At 39.4% G+C, this 17,200-nt stretch overlaps 1 protein-coding gene across 19 annotated transcripts in view; it reads left to right on the top strand.

Moving 5' to 3' along the window:
- PPIP5K2 (diphosphoinositol pentakisphosphate kinase 2) overlaps positions 1-16,655 on the top strand; it is a 91,337-nt gene extending 74,682 nt beyond the window's left edge. For 10 of the 19 annotated variants that reach the window (XM_020794388.3, XM_020794398.3, XM_020794396.3 and 7 more), the window contains 3 exons: positions 2,753-2,893; positions 3,771-3,899; positions 14,342-16,655. In XM_020794388.3, the coding sequence (XP_020650047.1) occupies positions 2,753-2,893; positions 3,771-3,898 (269 nt within the window). In that variant the 3' untranslated portion in view covers position 3,899; positions 14,342-16,655. Of the gene's footprint in view, positions 1-727; positions 1,342-2,752; positions 2,894-3,770; positions 3,910-14,341 lie in introns of those variants that run through there. The other 9 variants (XM_078386269.1, XM_078386268.1, XM_078386265.1 and 6 more) reach the window with 4 other exon arrangements.
- The last annotated feature ends 545 nt before the right edge of the window (positions 16,656-17,200 follow it).

The following is a 17,200-nucleotide window of genomic DNA, read 5'->3' as shown; positions in this document are numbered from 1 at the left end:
CTGTTCATTAACAGAAGTCAGTTGTAAGGTAGTATGGTCTCCTACTAAAACTGCAGCTCTATGCTTATGACCTGCAATATATCTGCTTCACAGAAAACACTTCATACTGGAAATACAGGGTCACTTCAGTCATAAATCCATAGTTAAAATTTTAAAAGACCTTGATAATTAGTCATAGCCTTGAAAATGAGAAATGTGGCTTTTTACTGTAAGTCCTACAAAGAAAAAAAGCAATTCTATATAATGGTGCAAAACAAATGAAAATTGAGTTTTGAAAATTAAACATGCATGTATTTTAAAATGTTTAATTTTAAAATTAGGGAAAATATCAATAGCAAACTGAGCATACTTTATATTTTGTGTGCTCACTGTTTTTCAATCACTATTGTGCTAATATGGATTTCTTTGATCTATTTAGTATGTTCCCTCACATCTTCCCCTATTTACTGCATATTTATATTTTACTCTGAAATCTAAGTATGCTTTTCCCTAATATACTTGGGGAGTACCTTTAGCTGCTTTGTATACATAGAGGTGTGGTGCATTGTCTCTTCTTCACCTTTTCATTGGAACGTCTCCTTTCCTTTGACTTCCATAGCTTTGCAATAACAATGCAGCCTCTAATTCATTTCAGTCTTTACCTTCTTTTTCATCTTGAGTTCAAGGAACATGGTGAAACCAGTACCTGCTGACAGTGTTTTACCTTATTTTCTGGGCCTCTATGCAGAGCATCCAGACCTCTTTAGGTGCTGGTCGGTTTCCTCTGAGGAATTTCTAGGCTCCAGTGGTATGTTTTTATAGCTTTCAGATGTAAGACGGCAGGGTGGCTTTCTAAGTTGCTGCGCTAACCCTTTCATTGTCTTGCATTTTGAAGGAAATGCATAGAGTGCAATGTGATTTAGCTCACGGTGCCTGATCAAATATTTAAAGAATTACCTACCAATACATAGATAGCTTCCTTCAGAAGATAGAATGCATACAGATATCTTTTATAGTTCTTATTTTTAGTTCAGTAAAAATGGCTTGTCAGTGACTGTTTCAGAGCATTTCTTTAATGCTGAGAACCCAACAGTGAAGCTGTTAAAAGATGAGTGAACATCTTTTAAGCTGTTAAAAGATGAGTGTTCATAACTGGTGAGTTGGTTCTGATAGCCTAGGTAGACAGTACTAAATGAAGTAAGCCAAAATATGTGTTGTTATTTTATGCTTCCGTTTTAACTTTTTAAAAGAGTCTTTACTGAACACCTTTTTGTAGTGATATTGTGTAGACATTAAATAGGCATAAATACTTATATAGAAAATAGTTTCCCACTAAATTCCTTCTTGCAATACAGATACTCACTCATACATATTTGTGGATTTTTCAACAGTCAGGGAAAGCTGCAGTTCTTGTGGAATTTACTGTAATGCAAAGAAAGGGTTTGCGCTTGCCTGCATGTATAGTGTTGCATTTTTAGAAGAGTTATTAGTATATATTAAATTCAGTTAATTTGAACTGCACATATATACATAACTAGTACTGTATAATTAAATGGTATAGCATTTCTATGACATATTTTATTTTGCGCATGAAATTGTATAGGATTTTTGTTAATTTGAGAAGAAAAAGGTGATATCAAGATTATAGAATCTTTAACATAAAATATCATGGAATAAAAATATGAATACATCTTCAGTAACAATCCTCTCATGATATTGAAATGCAAGTACTGTATAGAACCAAAAACTTAGCCATCTACATAAGATTAGTTTCTATTTGTGGTTTTTAAAATGAAAAGTTTGAAGCATCATATGGACATATTTTTGTATAGTTCATAGGAGTGCTTTCATTAAACATATATATTGATATATATTTTCATTAATATTTTAAATCATTATAATTGTGTGTGGTTGGTTTTGAAATAATTAATTATGCCTGTACTTACAATGCATAACATTGAATTGTATATGTGTGGTTTTTACAGAAATTAATAAACCTGGCTGTCATTTGTATAAGAGACACTCTTTTTGATCTTGCAGTTTGAAAATATATGAAAGGGTTGTCTTTGCTTTCTTCTCATAAGACGACAGTTTAAAGTCTTTCATAGACATGTTTTCATTTTGACTGAAAGAGCTGGCTCCAGTAAGCTATTTGAAATAACATTATATGGAACATTTAACAACTGGTATATCAAATCTGTCTTATATTGAAGTTCAAAAGAGGGGGTGATTAGAAAAGTGTTATTGATACAGGAGTGAAGAGAATCTGTAAGACTAACTGTGTAAGTGGTGGCTAAATTGCTACATTAGATTCATTTAAATATCCATGTGTTTGAATTATAATATCTGAAGAATCACGAGCATAGTATATAATAAGCATGGATACCCAATGGATCTATTCAATTTCACTCTGGTATCTAAATTTTATATGCATGTATCTGGGTTCAGAATTTGCCAGGGTGAGAGATAATCGCCTGTAAAATTCCCTCTCCTTTCACTATACACCTGTATATGCCATGTGTCCACCTCTGAAAACTCTCAATAGGGTCAAGGAAAACTTCAGAGTGGCTTCTCATATTAGATAAAGAATTGTAGTCAGGAGAAGAGGTCAGAAGAGGTGTATTGTGGTCAGCATAGGAACATATGACACACACAGGTCTCTTTGTATTTTGGTTCTTATGCTTGTTTCTCTGGATCATTTCCTTGCCAATATCATGGCTTGATTTCTCTCGTTTATGTTGGAAATCTGTGGCATTTTTAAATTCTTTTTCAGGCTTTGAATTGTATTCCATGGTGCCTTCAATATGTCCTCTAGAAACCCTCCACAACTCCTTGTCATTAAAGCAGGTGGATGAATTTCTTGCCTCCATTGCTGCCTCTAATTCGTCTGAAAATCTTCCACAGACATCTGCAGGTTATCTTCATGATTACTTATTATATTTTCCAATTTTCATATGGCAAAGCACAACTGGACATTGGAAATACATTAAAATACTAGCATTATTTTTTCTAGTTTAGGACTGATAAACAACCTCAAGTTTAGTCAAATAAGTGTTTCCTCATTTTCCTGAACAACTGGCATATTATTTTACTGCCTACATTGTAATTACCTTGAAAAATATGAAAATGCAATATAACTTAGTCACAGAATACAATTACAACACCAATTGTCTTGTATGCTGCCTATAACATCTTTATAGTAGTAAGAGTTATTTGCACAACTACAAATGGGTAAAATCCAAAATATTCATCTCCAGTATATTTTTGCTCTGGACATGTGGATGCACACAGACATGTTCAAGCTCAGTACTGAAAAATGCTTTGTAAAATCGAAAGTGGCTTTCAGGTCCCTTTGCAAAGGGAGGGAGATGAGGGGATGGTGAAGAAAAAGAAGATCCAGCATGGTGCACAAGTCATCCCATGAACTTAAAGCATTTTCTTAGACCTTAGGTACTACTATATCTGCCATCAGATTAGTCTGCTTTATTTAGTGATGGCACAAAGGTTCCACAAAGCTAACTGCCCTGGCTTTCTCTGTCCTAGCAATCCCCAGAGCTGCTAAAAATCACTATATAAAGAATAAACAATTATTTAATTTTCATAGGAACTGATGGGGTGAGGGGATCCCTAAAAATCTGATGGAGGCATTTTGTATTTAATATACCATTCAGATATTACATTGTGTACTGATTTCTCCCAAGAAGCGTTGACACTATTTTTCAGAAGCTAATATGGCATTTGTTGACATATGACAAGATAGCTTTTGGATTTAAAATATATATTTTTTCTAGGTTCTCCATTACTTCAGGATGCCTTGTCAGCAAGAAAAGATTCTTTAAATACATACACGCCTGCAAAAATTCAGCCAACACCAGTTGAAGACTTTTTGAGTCGGCGATCTGTGGAGAAGAGTTCTTGAAGTAAGCAGATGTCAGTATAGCTCTGGATAAGAAATGTGTCTTAATATTTTTTTTCTCTAAGCTTAGAAATATTTGAGAGTATTTAGTGTAGCTTGACAGTTCACATCATTGATCTCTTTCCCAATTTTATATCTCTGAAGTTTTTTATTAATAACTATTGAATTAGACAAGCTGGGGGAAAACTGCTTTCTTAACAATTCTCCATTTCCAGTCATGTTAACGGACAGCTGATCACCAGCTCAGATTTTCATGGTCTCTTTTTCTGTGGCAGCACATGTGGGAAGAAAAGTAACTTAACATAGAAGAGTGAAATGTATTAAATGTTATTTGCCAGGAGAGATGACTTGAGTTATTAAACTACTTCACAGCAGTTGAAAAATGAAGGAAGAAGCAAGTAGCCCTGTAGCTTTCTGCTTAATATGATGTTACTGTCCAAAGCTGAAAGGATTTTGTGCATAACTAGAGGCTGCGTACCCGCTGTTGTACACAGACAGATGCCCATGGACATTCTTACTACATGACGGATGACCTGCACTAATGAATAGTCTGTTTTTAAAATCATTGTATGTTTATATTGTTTTAGAGGCAAATTTTCATGTGAAGTCCCCTGAGATAGCCTTTGACAAATAACACTGTCATTGCAAAGTTGAGAAGAAAAAGAAATAAATATTCATGAATATGTTGCACACTCAAGTATATCAAGCACAAGTTCCTGATATACCTCCTTTTACATTTGTTATATAGACCAATAATAGTGTGGCCTACATATTCCAAGCTATAGCATATGTCTATCTTCTCTCTGTGCATTATACACTCATCTTGACAATGATGGTGTTTGCAGATACCATGTCTTCTTGAAGTCCTCATTGAAGATGGACAGGATGTAGTTGAAGAAACAAGAGAGGCTGCACCCAGCCTCCTCATCCTTCAAAAGTATTCTGAATTGCAAATGGCTCTTTCATATGCAGGCATGCAGAGCAGTTCTGTTTCCTTTACACAGAAGTTCGTAATAGGTCCTAGATATCTTTGACTGCAACAGGGGATGAGATATGTGGATTTTCTGAAACAAAAGTACCATAGTTCTCCATCTTTGGCGTTACCTCGCAGCCACCTGACAACTATCTCAATGTGATCCACATGGGAGGAAAAGCCTAAATTAGAAGGCTTTGAAGTTTAGTTTGGCCAAACTCTGCCCTAGTATCCTGTTCCTGCCACAGGGCTAGCTAGGAGCCTCTTCTTTTTTTAAATTAAATTAAGCACAAATTACAAACTAACCAAAACAAATAACATACACACACACAAAAAAAAACTGATCTAAGAAACTTAGTTATCACACATGGAACCCAATATACCTCCCCCGCCCTGCTGGGACCATTGAAGATACTCTCTTTTCCCTCCCTTTACGGAGCCCCATTCCCCTTCCAAAAATACATTGATTCTTGTGAAGGCATACAACCCTATCCCTTTGTTAAGACAAAATCAATAAATTCTCCCCATATATCTCTAAACATATTCTTATTTGCCATTCCTTTCCTTACTTCAATATTGCACATTAAATTATCATTGATAGCTGTGTTCTTTGTCATTCAATTGGAGATCACACTTAACTTTCCAGTTCTTTGCTTTTATTAATTTAGCCACTATTACTAAATTTGGTATTATTTAGTTGTCCAATTCCATGGCTCACTCTCAAATATTGATCTAAAAAAACTATTTTAGGGCATATTTTTAAATTTAACTTTAATATTTCATTTATTTCTTGAAAAACCAAGTTCCAAAATTTCAGTCTTCCTTCATTATGCATTACGGACTGGATTTTTTTGTCTCAGTAGAGGCATCTTTTGGGTGTGGAATCCTGCAACAGGTTCTTCCACAGTAGAATCTCATTCATCTGTTTTTCTTTAGGGTCTTTGACCTGGCAGTGTCAGAAACCCACCTAGGACTTTGAGCTTGGTAAATTGCTTTTTAAGGGGATGTCCTTCTCCCCCTGTAGGAAGAAGCAACATTGGACACTTACTGTGACACATTACTTTACTGCAGGGATAGAAATATGTCCTTCTTCTCCCAGGTGAAAAGGGTGCTGGACTCAGCTGTAATCAAACTGTGGCTTGGGTCTCAGGGAGTAATGAAGACAAGTGTCTTCTGGTCTCAGCCTTCCTAGTTCCTCTGTTGTTTATTCTGTGTTTGTTCTCTCAGTTTGTTATTGAGAGTAGGCTTGAAGACAGGAGTAAAATGCTGAGTTGTCCTCTCCACCAGAGGGAAACAGCCACTCCAGAAAAAAGATTGGTCTTTAATTCCTGTCTATTAAGATGAATGAGAGGCACAATCCACTGTAAGAACCTCCTTCTACCCATGTACAAAAGGAATGTGTCACAGTAATCAATCAGCATTATTTTTGTTTTTCAGTTTATACTGGGAATTTGCTTTCTTAACAACCAAAACATTTTTATTTTGAAAAAAAAAAGCCTATATTTATGGAAAGTGGTAGGCATGCAGCTACAAGGAATGCAACTTATCTTCATTTTCAATAGCCATTAATTTCTTCATTTCCTTTATTTCATTTTTCACCTTTCTGCTAAAATATAGTCCTCAAAGCAGTCAACGGGTTACAAGCAGGTCACAAACTAAGCTGCTCTTCATCTGTTCTAAACAATAAAACCATTAATATCAAAATAATCAAAGCTAGTTAAATCATCACAATAATCAATAAAATAATTTTTAAAAAGCAGTTTGTAGAAATGTGTCTTCAGACTTTTCCTAAAAACAACAAGAGTGGGAACTGATTACATCTACAATGGGAGTATTTTCTACAATTGGCAATTGCTTGACAAGTGGACTGTAGATAATTGTATTTTCAGGAGGGTCTCTCCTGAAGATCTTCATACCTGGACAGATTTACAACAAAAATCTAGAGAGAGATCCAGGGGGACTAGGAGGTCCAAACTGCCCCCATCTAGTCCCCGAGTTGACCAAAGCTGTCTATGTTTTGTTGAAAATTCTGTTTGTGAGTGGTCCACATCTAAAATTGTCTGGAGTCACAGAACCACCCTTCTCAGTCACACTTGCCAACAATGACAGGTATAACACTGTTAGTCAAAACCCCTGAGTCAAGGGCAAATGCTTTTCATAAAGATACTGTTGCTGCCATGTTTTTTAAAAAAGAAAATAATTAATAATCTATCTTAGCTGTAGCATCATTTGTACTTTAGTAGATTTAATGCTCCAGGAAGGGCAGGGATTGGATAAACATCTGGTAGCCCTTATCACTTCAGACATTTTACCCATGTCTTCAAGAGCTACAAGCCAAGAGGAATCCTGAATAACAGGATATGTCTGTTACATAACAGCACTGATGTTACCTGTCTGTCATGGGTTTGGAGGGAAAGTTCCATCCTATGGGGAGTGGAAGGCGGGACATCAGGAGGAGGGGCTGTACTGTATAAATATGTGATGCCTGTGTGGTGAAGGGAGATGCTGAGACAGACTGTGAGACACTGGGTTGGGACGAAGCAGCAGCTGGGGAAGAAGAGGCTGTTGTGGGAGTCTGGGTGTCTGACAGGGTACTACTGTGTGTCAGAGTACCAGCCTGAAAGGTTCAGGGGTCTGTTGGTTAGCCAGAACTGATGGGTTCAGGGTCTGTGCTTTAAGTTAAAGGTTCTAGGTGAACCAAACTGTATGCTTGTGTGTGTAAGAATAAGCCACGTTACTTTATTTTATTCACCTGATTGTTTTATTTACCCTGTTTGTATTTAAAATAAACCTTATTCTTTTGTTGTTTAAAAATCCATCCCTGGTCTGTGTGACTTATTATAGGGAATGGTTGGTGGCAGCTTAGTAACTGTGTGATAGATCCCAGTAGGTCTGGGTTTGTCACATTGATTGGTGTCCAGCGTGTGGGATACGACTGGTCCAGTTGTCCAGCGGTCCAGCAAAGCCTTGGCAAGTGTGCCCAGAGCAAGGGGGGTCTAGTCAGGGACAGTCTGAGGCGCGTAGGTAATCTTCTAGGTGTACCTCACGGGGAGGTGCGCTAGTAGAAGAACGTGCCAACTGGGGGAGACTTAGATTAAGGTGCTCTGAGGCAGCCTAGTTTTGGCGGGAAAACGCTGAGGCAAAACTGCATAGCAACAGCGAGCTAGCTTGCCAGCTGAGAGGCCCAGCAGAGGGGGGTAGGCTCTGACTCGATACTGTTGCAATTTAGTGCTGAAGAACAGCAGCAATCTCTAGGGAGAGCTGGTTCTGAGGCAAAAAGGAAAAAAAGTGGTCGTTTTATTCTGAGGCTTGACTTTTTAAAGCGGCCTGTTCTGAGGGGGGATTATGCCCTTGACTCGAAGCCAAGTAGCAGACATGAGTGAAGTGAAAGACCCCCAGATTGACCAAGGTTCTGAGGATGAATTTGGCTCAGTGCAAGGTGACAGCACAGGAGAGCAGGACCCAGAACTCAGAAAATTGCTCATAGCCCAACAGCATGAACTGAGGATGAGGCAATTGGAAAAAGAAGAAAGATTAGAGAGAGAGAAAATTGCTCTGGAAAAAGAAAGAATGGCGTTTGAATTAAGAAAACTGGAACTGATGAACCAGAACAATAATAATAATAGGGATTCTGAGGGAGGCCAATTGTCTAAGGCTGACCTGAAGAAATTCCCTGTGTACCACAAGGGAGATTGTCCTGAGGTGTTCTTTTCCTTAGTGGAAAGAGCGTTTGTGGACTTCTCAGTAAGGGAAACTGAGAAGATGACCATCATGCGGTCTTTAATCAGTGGTAGCCTGGCTGAGGTTTATGCCGAGATGCCTGAGGAATTGATGAAAGATTTTGCAGAGTTTAAAAAACTGGTGTTTGCCAGACATGGGATAAATGCAGAGCAGCTGAGACAAAGATTCAGGTCCCTCACCAAGAAACCAGAACAGACTTTTACCCAAGTGGGGGCCCAATTGGTGAGGCTGCTTGAGAAATGGCTATCGCAGGAGGGAATAGAGACCTATGAGCAGCTTAAAGACTTGATAGCCCTGGAACAGTTCTATTCAGTCCTGCAGGGGGAATTGAAATTCCAGGTGAGGGAAAGGAAACCGAAATCTGTGGCAGCAGCCGCAGAAATCGCGGATTTTATCTCCCAAATAAGAAAGCCCTTGGGTGAGGGGAAATCTGTAGGTAAACCCAAAGAAACCTACAGCAAGTACTCTCAGGGACCAGGGAAAAGCCAGCAAGGGGGAGGGGCCCATGGTGAAGGGAAGCCCTCAGGCATGAAACCAAGCCCTCAGAATTTGGAGGGAAAACCCAAACAAGAGGAGAGGGAATCAAAATACACCAGAAAATGCTATTTCTGTCAGGGAAAGGGTCATCTGATCTCAGAGTGTGAGAAATTGAAGCAGCTAAAAGGGATGGTGCCTCAGAATTCTAGTGGGACCAAGCCAAAAGCTGTGTTCTGTGTCCAGAAAGAGCAAGGCTCAGTGTCACAGAGGGAGCCTGTTGCCATGACTACTCAGTCTGGGACAGCTACCTCTGCTGAACAGGCTGAGGAAAATGGTCCTCTTGTGGAGGTAAAGCGCTGCTTGCTGATAAAAACAGATTCTCAGTTGTTTGAGACAGCAGGGGTGGACGTAGGAATACTTGACCGTCAGTATAGGGGGCTGCGGGACACTTGTTCCCAAGTAACCCTATGCCATCCAGATATCATCCCTAGGGAGTTTATAATCCCAAATGAGAGCATGAAGGTGGCAGGGATTGAGGGGCAGATAATCTCTCTGCCAGTAGCAGAGGTACCTGTCAACTTTCAAGGCTGGAGGGGAGATTGGCGGATAGCGATTTCATCGACTCTGCCAGCAGCCGTGCTCGTGGGAAATGACCTGGCTGAACATGTGAAACGGGTGCTAGTGATTACACGCTCACAAGCCACCACAGGAACAGTTCAGGGGGGTAATGATGAGCCAGAGACGGAAGCAGAGGGGAGTTCAGAAGCTGTGGTGGAAACCTTAACCACAGACAGCAGATTTGGACAGGAGCAGAAGGCAGACGCCTCTCTCCAAAAGTGTTTTGAACAGGTGACTGACGCCCAGCTAACACCTGAAACCCCAGTGAGATTTCTGGAGAAAAAGGGGATTTTATATAGAGAGACCCTGGGGAATATCTCAAAAGGGGGAGATGGGATCAGAAGTCAGCTGGTGGTACCTGAAAAGTATCGCCCCATGATCTTACAAAGGGGTCACTCTGAAATGTTGGTTGCACGCTTAGGGGTGAAAGGGCCCCTTGATTTGATCAAACAAAATTGGGAGCAGATCACCCAGGATGACCCACAAGACGTTGTGACTTATATAGACACCTTGATGAATGACCTAAGGAGAAATCTAGAGCTGGCAGCAGAAAACCTGCAAGCTCAGAAGGTCAGACAGAAAACATGGTATGACCACAAAGCTAGAGAGAGGCACTTTGACCCAGGGGAAGAAGTGCTTTGGCTTAGGCCCTGCAGAGAGAACAAACTGCAGCTCAAATGGGCAGGACCATATAGGGTCATTTCCAAGATGTCAGACCTGAACTACCTAATAGAGCAGGAGGAGAACCAAGCAAGGAGGGTGGTTCATGTGAATGCCCTAAAACCCTACTACAGAGGGGAACAGAGGGTTTTATTCGCGATAAAAGCAGCTGAGAGTGAGGAAGCTGAATTACCCTTCTGGGAGGGTAGAGGGGAAGTAAAATACAACCCAGAGGAGGTAAAGATCAGTCCTGCACTCACCCAAGACCAGCAGCAAGAACTAAAAATGCTGCTTAGTAAATATCAACAGGTGTTTTCCAACAAGCCGGGGATAGTGAAGGGAGTGATGCATCGGATCCACACAGGGGATGCACCCCCGCAGGCAGTATCCCCATACCGAGTAACGGGACCCTATAGGGACAAGGTGCGGAAGGAGCTGGACGAGATGCTGAGGGAGAACATAATCGTCCCCTCTTCTAGTCCTTGGTCCTCTCCGATAGTCCTTGTGGACAAGCCTGATGGGAGCATTAGGTTTTGTGTCGATTACAGGAAATTAAACCGTGTAACCACTCCTGATGCCTACCCAATGCCCAGGCTAGACAACCTGATTGAAACCATAGGGGGTTGTCGGTTCATCTCATCATTGGACCTGGTAAAGGGATATTGGCAATTAAGAATTGATCCCAGGGATCAAGAAAAGACTGCCTTTTGCAGCCCTTTTGGTCTCTATGAGTTTCGAGTCCTGAGCTTTGGTCTCAGAAATGCACCAGCCACATTCCAAAGGCTGATGGACCAGACCTTGGCAGGGCTCAGTGACTTTACAGTGGCCTACATTGACGACATAGGGATCTTCAGTAATACCTGGGAAGATCACCTGATACACCTGGAGTTAGTGCTGCAGAGGTTAAGTGCAGCAGGGCTAACAGTAAAGGCCAGCAAGTGTCAGCTGGGTAGCCCAGAAATAAAATACTTGGGTCACATGGTAGGGGGAGGAATGATAAAACCCCTGGAGGCCAAAATAGAAGCTGTTCGTGATTGGCCTAGACCCAACACCAAGAAAAAGGTCAAATCATTTCTTGGGTTGGTGGGCTACTACAGAAAGTTCATCCCGAGGTTTAGCGAGATTGCGGCTCCGCTGACCGATCTGACGAGGAAGAAGGCTGATGACCGCATCCCGTGGACCGGCGACTGTGAGGCGGCGTTCCAGAGGTTGAAGGAGGCGTTAATCAACTATCCTGTCCTGCGTGCTCCAGACTTCGACCGGGAGTTTATCATCTACACCGACGCGTCTAACAGCGGGGTAGGAGCAGTTCTGTGCCAAGAGGATGAGAATGGTGACCAGCATCCAGTGTCCTACCTGAGTAGGAAACTTCAAAAAGGTGAGAGACATTTGGCAACCGTGGAGAAGGAGTGTTTGGCCATAGTCTACGCGATCCAGAAGGCCAAGCCTTACATCTGGGGAAGACATTTTATTCTGTGTACTGACCATTCACCATTACAATGGTTAAAGACAATGAAAAGCCACAATAGCAAACTTATGAGGTGGGCTTTAAACCTACAGGACTATGACTTTGAAGTGAAGGTGGTCAGAGGGTCAGTGAACTGTGTTGCTGACGCCTTATCAAGAAGACCTGAAGATTGAAGACGGCGAAAGAACATGGACTATATGTGTATATAATAATGACAAAAAGTTAAATGTACCTGGTTTTGAATATGGTTTGTATTAATAAAGGTAAATTGATGTAATGCATATGGTAAATGTTTGAAATGCCTATTTGCTATGTTTAACTTGGAGTGTAAGTATATGTAAGTAAGTATAATATGGTATGTATAAATGTTGTTGTGTATTTTATACAGGTTGTTTTTTGGTGAAAAGCACCTTAGCTTTCCCCCTACAAAACAACTTATAAAGAGGGGAGGTGTTACATAACAGCACTGATGTTACCTGTCTGTCATGGGTTTGGAGGGAAAGTTCCATCCTATGGGGAGTGGAAGGCGGGACATCAGGAGGAGGGGCTGTACTGTATAAATATGTGATGCCTGTGTGGTGAAGGGAGATGCTGAGACAGACTGTGAGACACTGGGTTGGGACGAAGCAGCAGCTGGGGAAGAAGAGGCTGTTGTGGGAGTCTGGGTGTCTGACAGGGTACTACTGTGTGTCAGAGTACCAGCCTGAAAGGTTCAGGGGTCTGTTGGTTAGCCAGAACTGATGGGTTCAGGGTCTGTGCTTTAAGTTAAAGGTTCTAGGTGAACCAAACTGTATGCTTGTGTGTGTAAGAATAAGCCACGTTACTTTATTTTATTCACCTGATTGTTTTATTTACCCTGTTTGTATTTAAAATAAACCTTATTCTTTTGTTGTTTAAAAATCCATCCCTGGTCTGTGTGACTTATTATAGGGAATGGTTGGTGGCAGCTTAGTAACTGTGTGATAGATCCCAGTAGGTCTGGGTTTGTCACAATGTCATTGCCAAAATTACATCAGCCTGAACTACTCTTGTATCAAAGTGCAAGTCAAGGCATATGAGAGTCACAGCAGGTAATTCACAAGTCTGCTTTAGTATCTTCTCTTCAGCACTTTGATGAAAAACACCTTGCACAGTTTGGAAGAGCATGGTCTACTCCGAACATAAACACTGTAGTTGTGACATGAACTTTCTTCCTGCAGTATAACTCTTTAGGAGTTCAGTAGCTCACAAATCATAGGATTCATCCCTAGATAATGGACAAATCCTGTTCACACTGATGTAACAAAGTTACATACCTTTATCTAATTTTAAAATGACTTTGGCAGAAATGCGCTGAGCATGATACCTGGCAACAAAGAATTGTGCAATTAGTTACTCATCCTCAGCACAACCAATTGCTTAATGTGCCAGTGGAAGTGCTTGGTGGATAGTGCTATCCTAACTGCCAGATGTGCAGCATCAAGTTGTGTGCATGTAGTTGTGCAGTGGTTTTGTACCCATTGTCTTACAAGGTGTATTGTATTTTCTTTCTCCTTTTGGAAATGGAATGGTATTTAAACTTAGAACACAGCATTGTGTTCTCAACACATAACCAAATTCCATTTGAGTATCTTGATGTTTAACAAATTCTTCTGTAAAACCAGACTAACACTACATTGAGTTAAATTAAAGGCATTGATTTATTCAACAAATATATATCAAGATTCAACTTGACGAACAGTTCTTGTGAGTTTTGTGTTCATTAGAATTGTAAGTTTTATACTGAAGGAAGTATATTGCCATCAGTAGGGTAGTATTTAGATTGAAACAAATTGTTTAAAAATAGATTGGTGATGCAAAGCACATCCTTACGTTTTACAGGTAGTCAGAAGAGATGAATGAGACGTAATATTAATCACTCTGAACTTTCAGAACAGCTAAGAATATAGCTGGAAATGTCTAAAAATATTCAGTCAACCCCCCTTTAAATATCTTTTCCCCCTTTGTAACTCATCTCTGTTTGAAAAGGATCATAATACAGTGGTGCCCCGCATAGCGACGTTAATCCATTCCGGATTAATTGTCACTATGCAAAAACATCGCTAAACATAAACATAAAAAGCCTATGGCTCCAAAATTCACCGTTCAGCGATGTTCCTCCATAGCGTCGCCATTTTCGCGCCCTCGGTAAGCAAGGGTAGGGCGCGAAAACACTTGCGGTGGCCATTTTGGGCACCTGGTGGCCATTTTGGAACCGCCTATACAGAACATCGCAATGCAATCTCATTAGCGATCTAAAAAATTAGATTGCTATGCAAATTCGTTGTTGAACGGTGCGCTCGTTATGCGAGGCACCACTGTATAGGCCATAAGGCAGCCATAAAGAACTGTACTGGTATTGATTGTAGTGAGAGAGACAACTCATGTGTATAATGGTCTTCCCTTGAAATCAAATTCTTATGTTTGGCTGGATTATGCTCATTGTCATTTTCATACTCATAAGAAACATTCTTATTTTGTTTTTGTATAGATTCCAGTGGTCCTTTACTTTCAGAGGTTTGGCTGAATCACAAAAAGAAAGAAAAAAGCTAATGCCTTTGGTGATTGCATTCTCTCTGCTGAAATGAAGCACTTCAAGCAAAAACTGTATCTCTTCATAGAAAAAAAATGAGTCACCTTTCAAAGGCTGTGCATTTCAGTCTGTAAGAATGTGTTTCCTTGTATATAAAATTATTGCTGCAGTGCATATATTGTAAATATTTGAGTTGATGCCCTTGTTTCTAAAATCTGGGGAAAAAGGCAAACCCTAAGTTTACATCATAGTTATAAGGAACTGGTCATTTTTACTGGACAAGCTGCATAATCTTTTTCAATCTGCGCACAAAACAAAGCCAAAGCAGCCTAAAATACTGGTTTATGTTATAGCAGCAGCAGAAGGAAGATAAGAAACAAACTGGTGCAAAAAAGTGCTACTGTTTATTAATATTATTATTACTGGTTTTGGGCCTGTAAAACTCATTAAACTCCAGGGCAAGAAAGAAAAAAAATTATCACCAAGCCATGTAAATATGTTTGTTTGTTAATACATACCTTCCTAAATGTCAATCCCTGATAACAGAGTTCAATGGATGATTCTTTCATCTCTCGTATAAGTGTATTTAAGATTTGAACAATAGATGAAAAGCACTGAAACCTGGAAGATAACACACACACACACCACTCTGCAGATGTTGCCCTAGAATAGAGAGTAATGGCCTGATTACTTTGAGCTGCTGAAGTGCTACTTAACTGTAATAGCTATGGGTGCATTGTAACATGTTAAACTTAGTCCTAGTTCACAGAAAGCCTTTATTAGAGAATGGCTCATTTCTAACAAACACATTGAACAGTAATATACAGTTATTAGTTCAGCTGTAACTTTCATATAATCTGAGAAGCCTTGCTGTAGTCAAAGGTACAAGCAAGAAACTTTTTTAAAAAATGATGAACAAAAGAGCACAGAAAGGTGTTTATTTTCTCAGTAGTTCTCAAGGCCTCACCATATACCCACACTTTTGTCTAAGGAACTCAGATGTGTGCCACCTTTTTATTCTTCAGCACTAGTGGGGGACAGGAGTTGGATCTTGAGCCTGCTCCTGTGCTGTCCTGCTTACACCAGATAGGAGTTAAATGTGGGATTTAGGTCTTGTGCCAAAGAGGATTCTTTGCTCCTCTCTGCTCTAGTTCAGATGTGGTTCTTGAAACATTATCTACTCCCAACTGTTCTGAGGCAGCTGTAGGGGTGTAGGGGAACTCATTATAGCTGTCCCAATAACTCTAAAGCAGTTTAAAAAGCTGTTTGTCCACCATTCATATATACATGACTTAAACGATAATATCTTGCCCTGAACTGACACTTGTCCACTCAGTCTTAGGTTGGGAGCATCTATTTAAATCAGTTTCCAAAGAGAATAATTGTTATGCTATTAAATTTTTGCTGTGTGAATATTATCATACTAGGGTCAGTGATGGTTGGTTTATCTTTGAATTTCCATGCTCTTTGTATGTTTACATTAGAAGTTTGACATTCAGATCTATTCTGGTTGTTATTTTCTGTGCTTTAATATATGGGTAATTTTCTGTTTACATTCTTCATGATGGTTGTCCTGTCTATTGAAAATACTGCTTTCTTTACAGATTCCTGCAGAATATTGCTTAAAAACAATTTCATATGTGGATAACAGGGCCTTGTAAGAGCAGAAACAGCTGGTCTGTTCATATTCCATGTTCATAACTATATATCTATAGGGCCTGATACTACCTGTCATGAGATTAAAAGATATTGCAGCATTACCAAATTTTCATTGTTGGACAAAAATCTATACAGCTAATGTCCCTATCATTGTACTTTCAAACTCTACTGTTAGGTGAGAGTTGTTAAGGCAAATTAAAGATTTTATTACTGCTATTAAAATCTTGAAGAATAAATTGTGCTTTAGTTCTTCAGCACAAAAACTCTTACACTCATCCAACATTTCTCCTTGAATATTTAATTGCTTATTAAACATGCCATAGCATTGGTATGCATGTTTCATATGGGTTCACGTGTGAGAAATTCTTGAGTACTGTTTAAGATACCAAATATATAGTATATTCATAAGCCCTCATTACAAATATTTCATTTTGTGTAATGTAAATTTGTAATATGGATAATGTTTGTCTTCTCACTTCTGAATGTACATGACATGTTTACTGTTTTTATATAAGAATATGTTACAGTTTATGTGTGCACATCATTCCAGTCAACCAAAGCTTTGGCATAAAATTCTAATATGCTTTTAAATAAAAGCGTCAATAGTAATACACATTTTGCTTTCCAATAGAGAATTATTTACTGCCAGAAAAAAAAATGTTGCTCCTACCGTACCACAAAACATAATAGAATGAACTATCTACTTGTAAGAAATTATGATGATGCACACAATTTGGTATATTATAAATATTTAAAGGTTAAAACCAACAACTTGAATTCAGTGTGGAAAATAACTCAGAACCAAAGCTAGTCTTTCTACATTAATGTAATGTGCTCCCTATATTTGGTAGCAACCTAGCTATATTTTGAAATTTTCAGATGCTCTTGAACAGTACCCTACACAGAGCACATTGTAACTGTATACAAGTGATGTATCCAATGCATGGATCACTGATTTCCTCATGCTTACTGTAGCAACCCTCCAGCTCCTCTGTTTGTTTTCCTTAACTCCCCGATTTGCCTTTGGGTGCAGCTTACAATTTTCACCTTTTTTATGCTGCCACCAGAGGAGAATCTCCTCAATGTACCAAATAGGAATAATAACTCTGTTGTAAAGTGTAACAATATTTATTCATAAGATAATAGTTCAATCACATA

Source organism: Pogona vitticeps, chromosome 2, assembly GCF_051106095.1.
Source record: "Pogona vitticeps strain Pit_001003342236 chromosome 2, PviZW2.1, whole genome shotgun sequence".
NCBI lineage: Eukaryota > Metazoa > Chordata > Lepidosauria > Squamata > Agamidae > Pogona > Pogona vitticeps.
The sequence above is the reverse complement of the archived record's forward strand: the minus strand, read 5'-3'. Positions and strand labels throughout refer to the sequence as shown.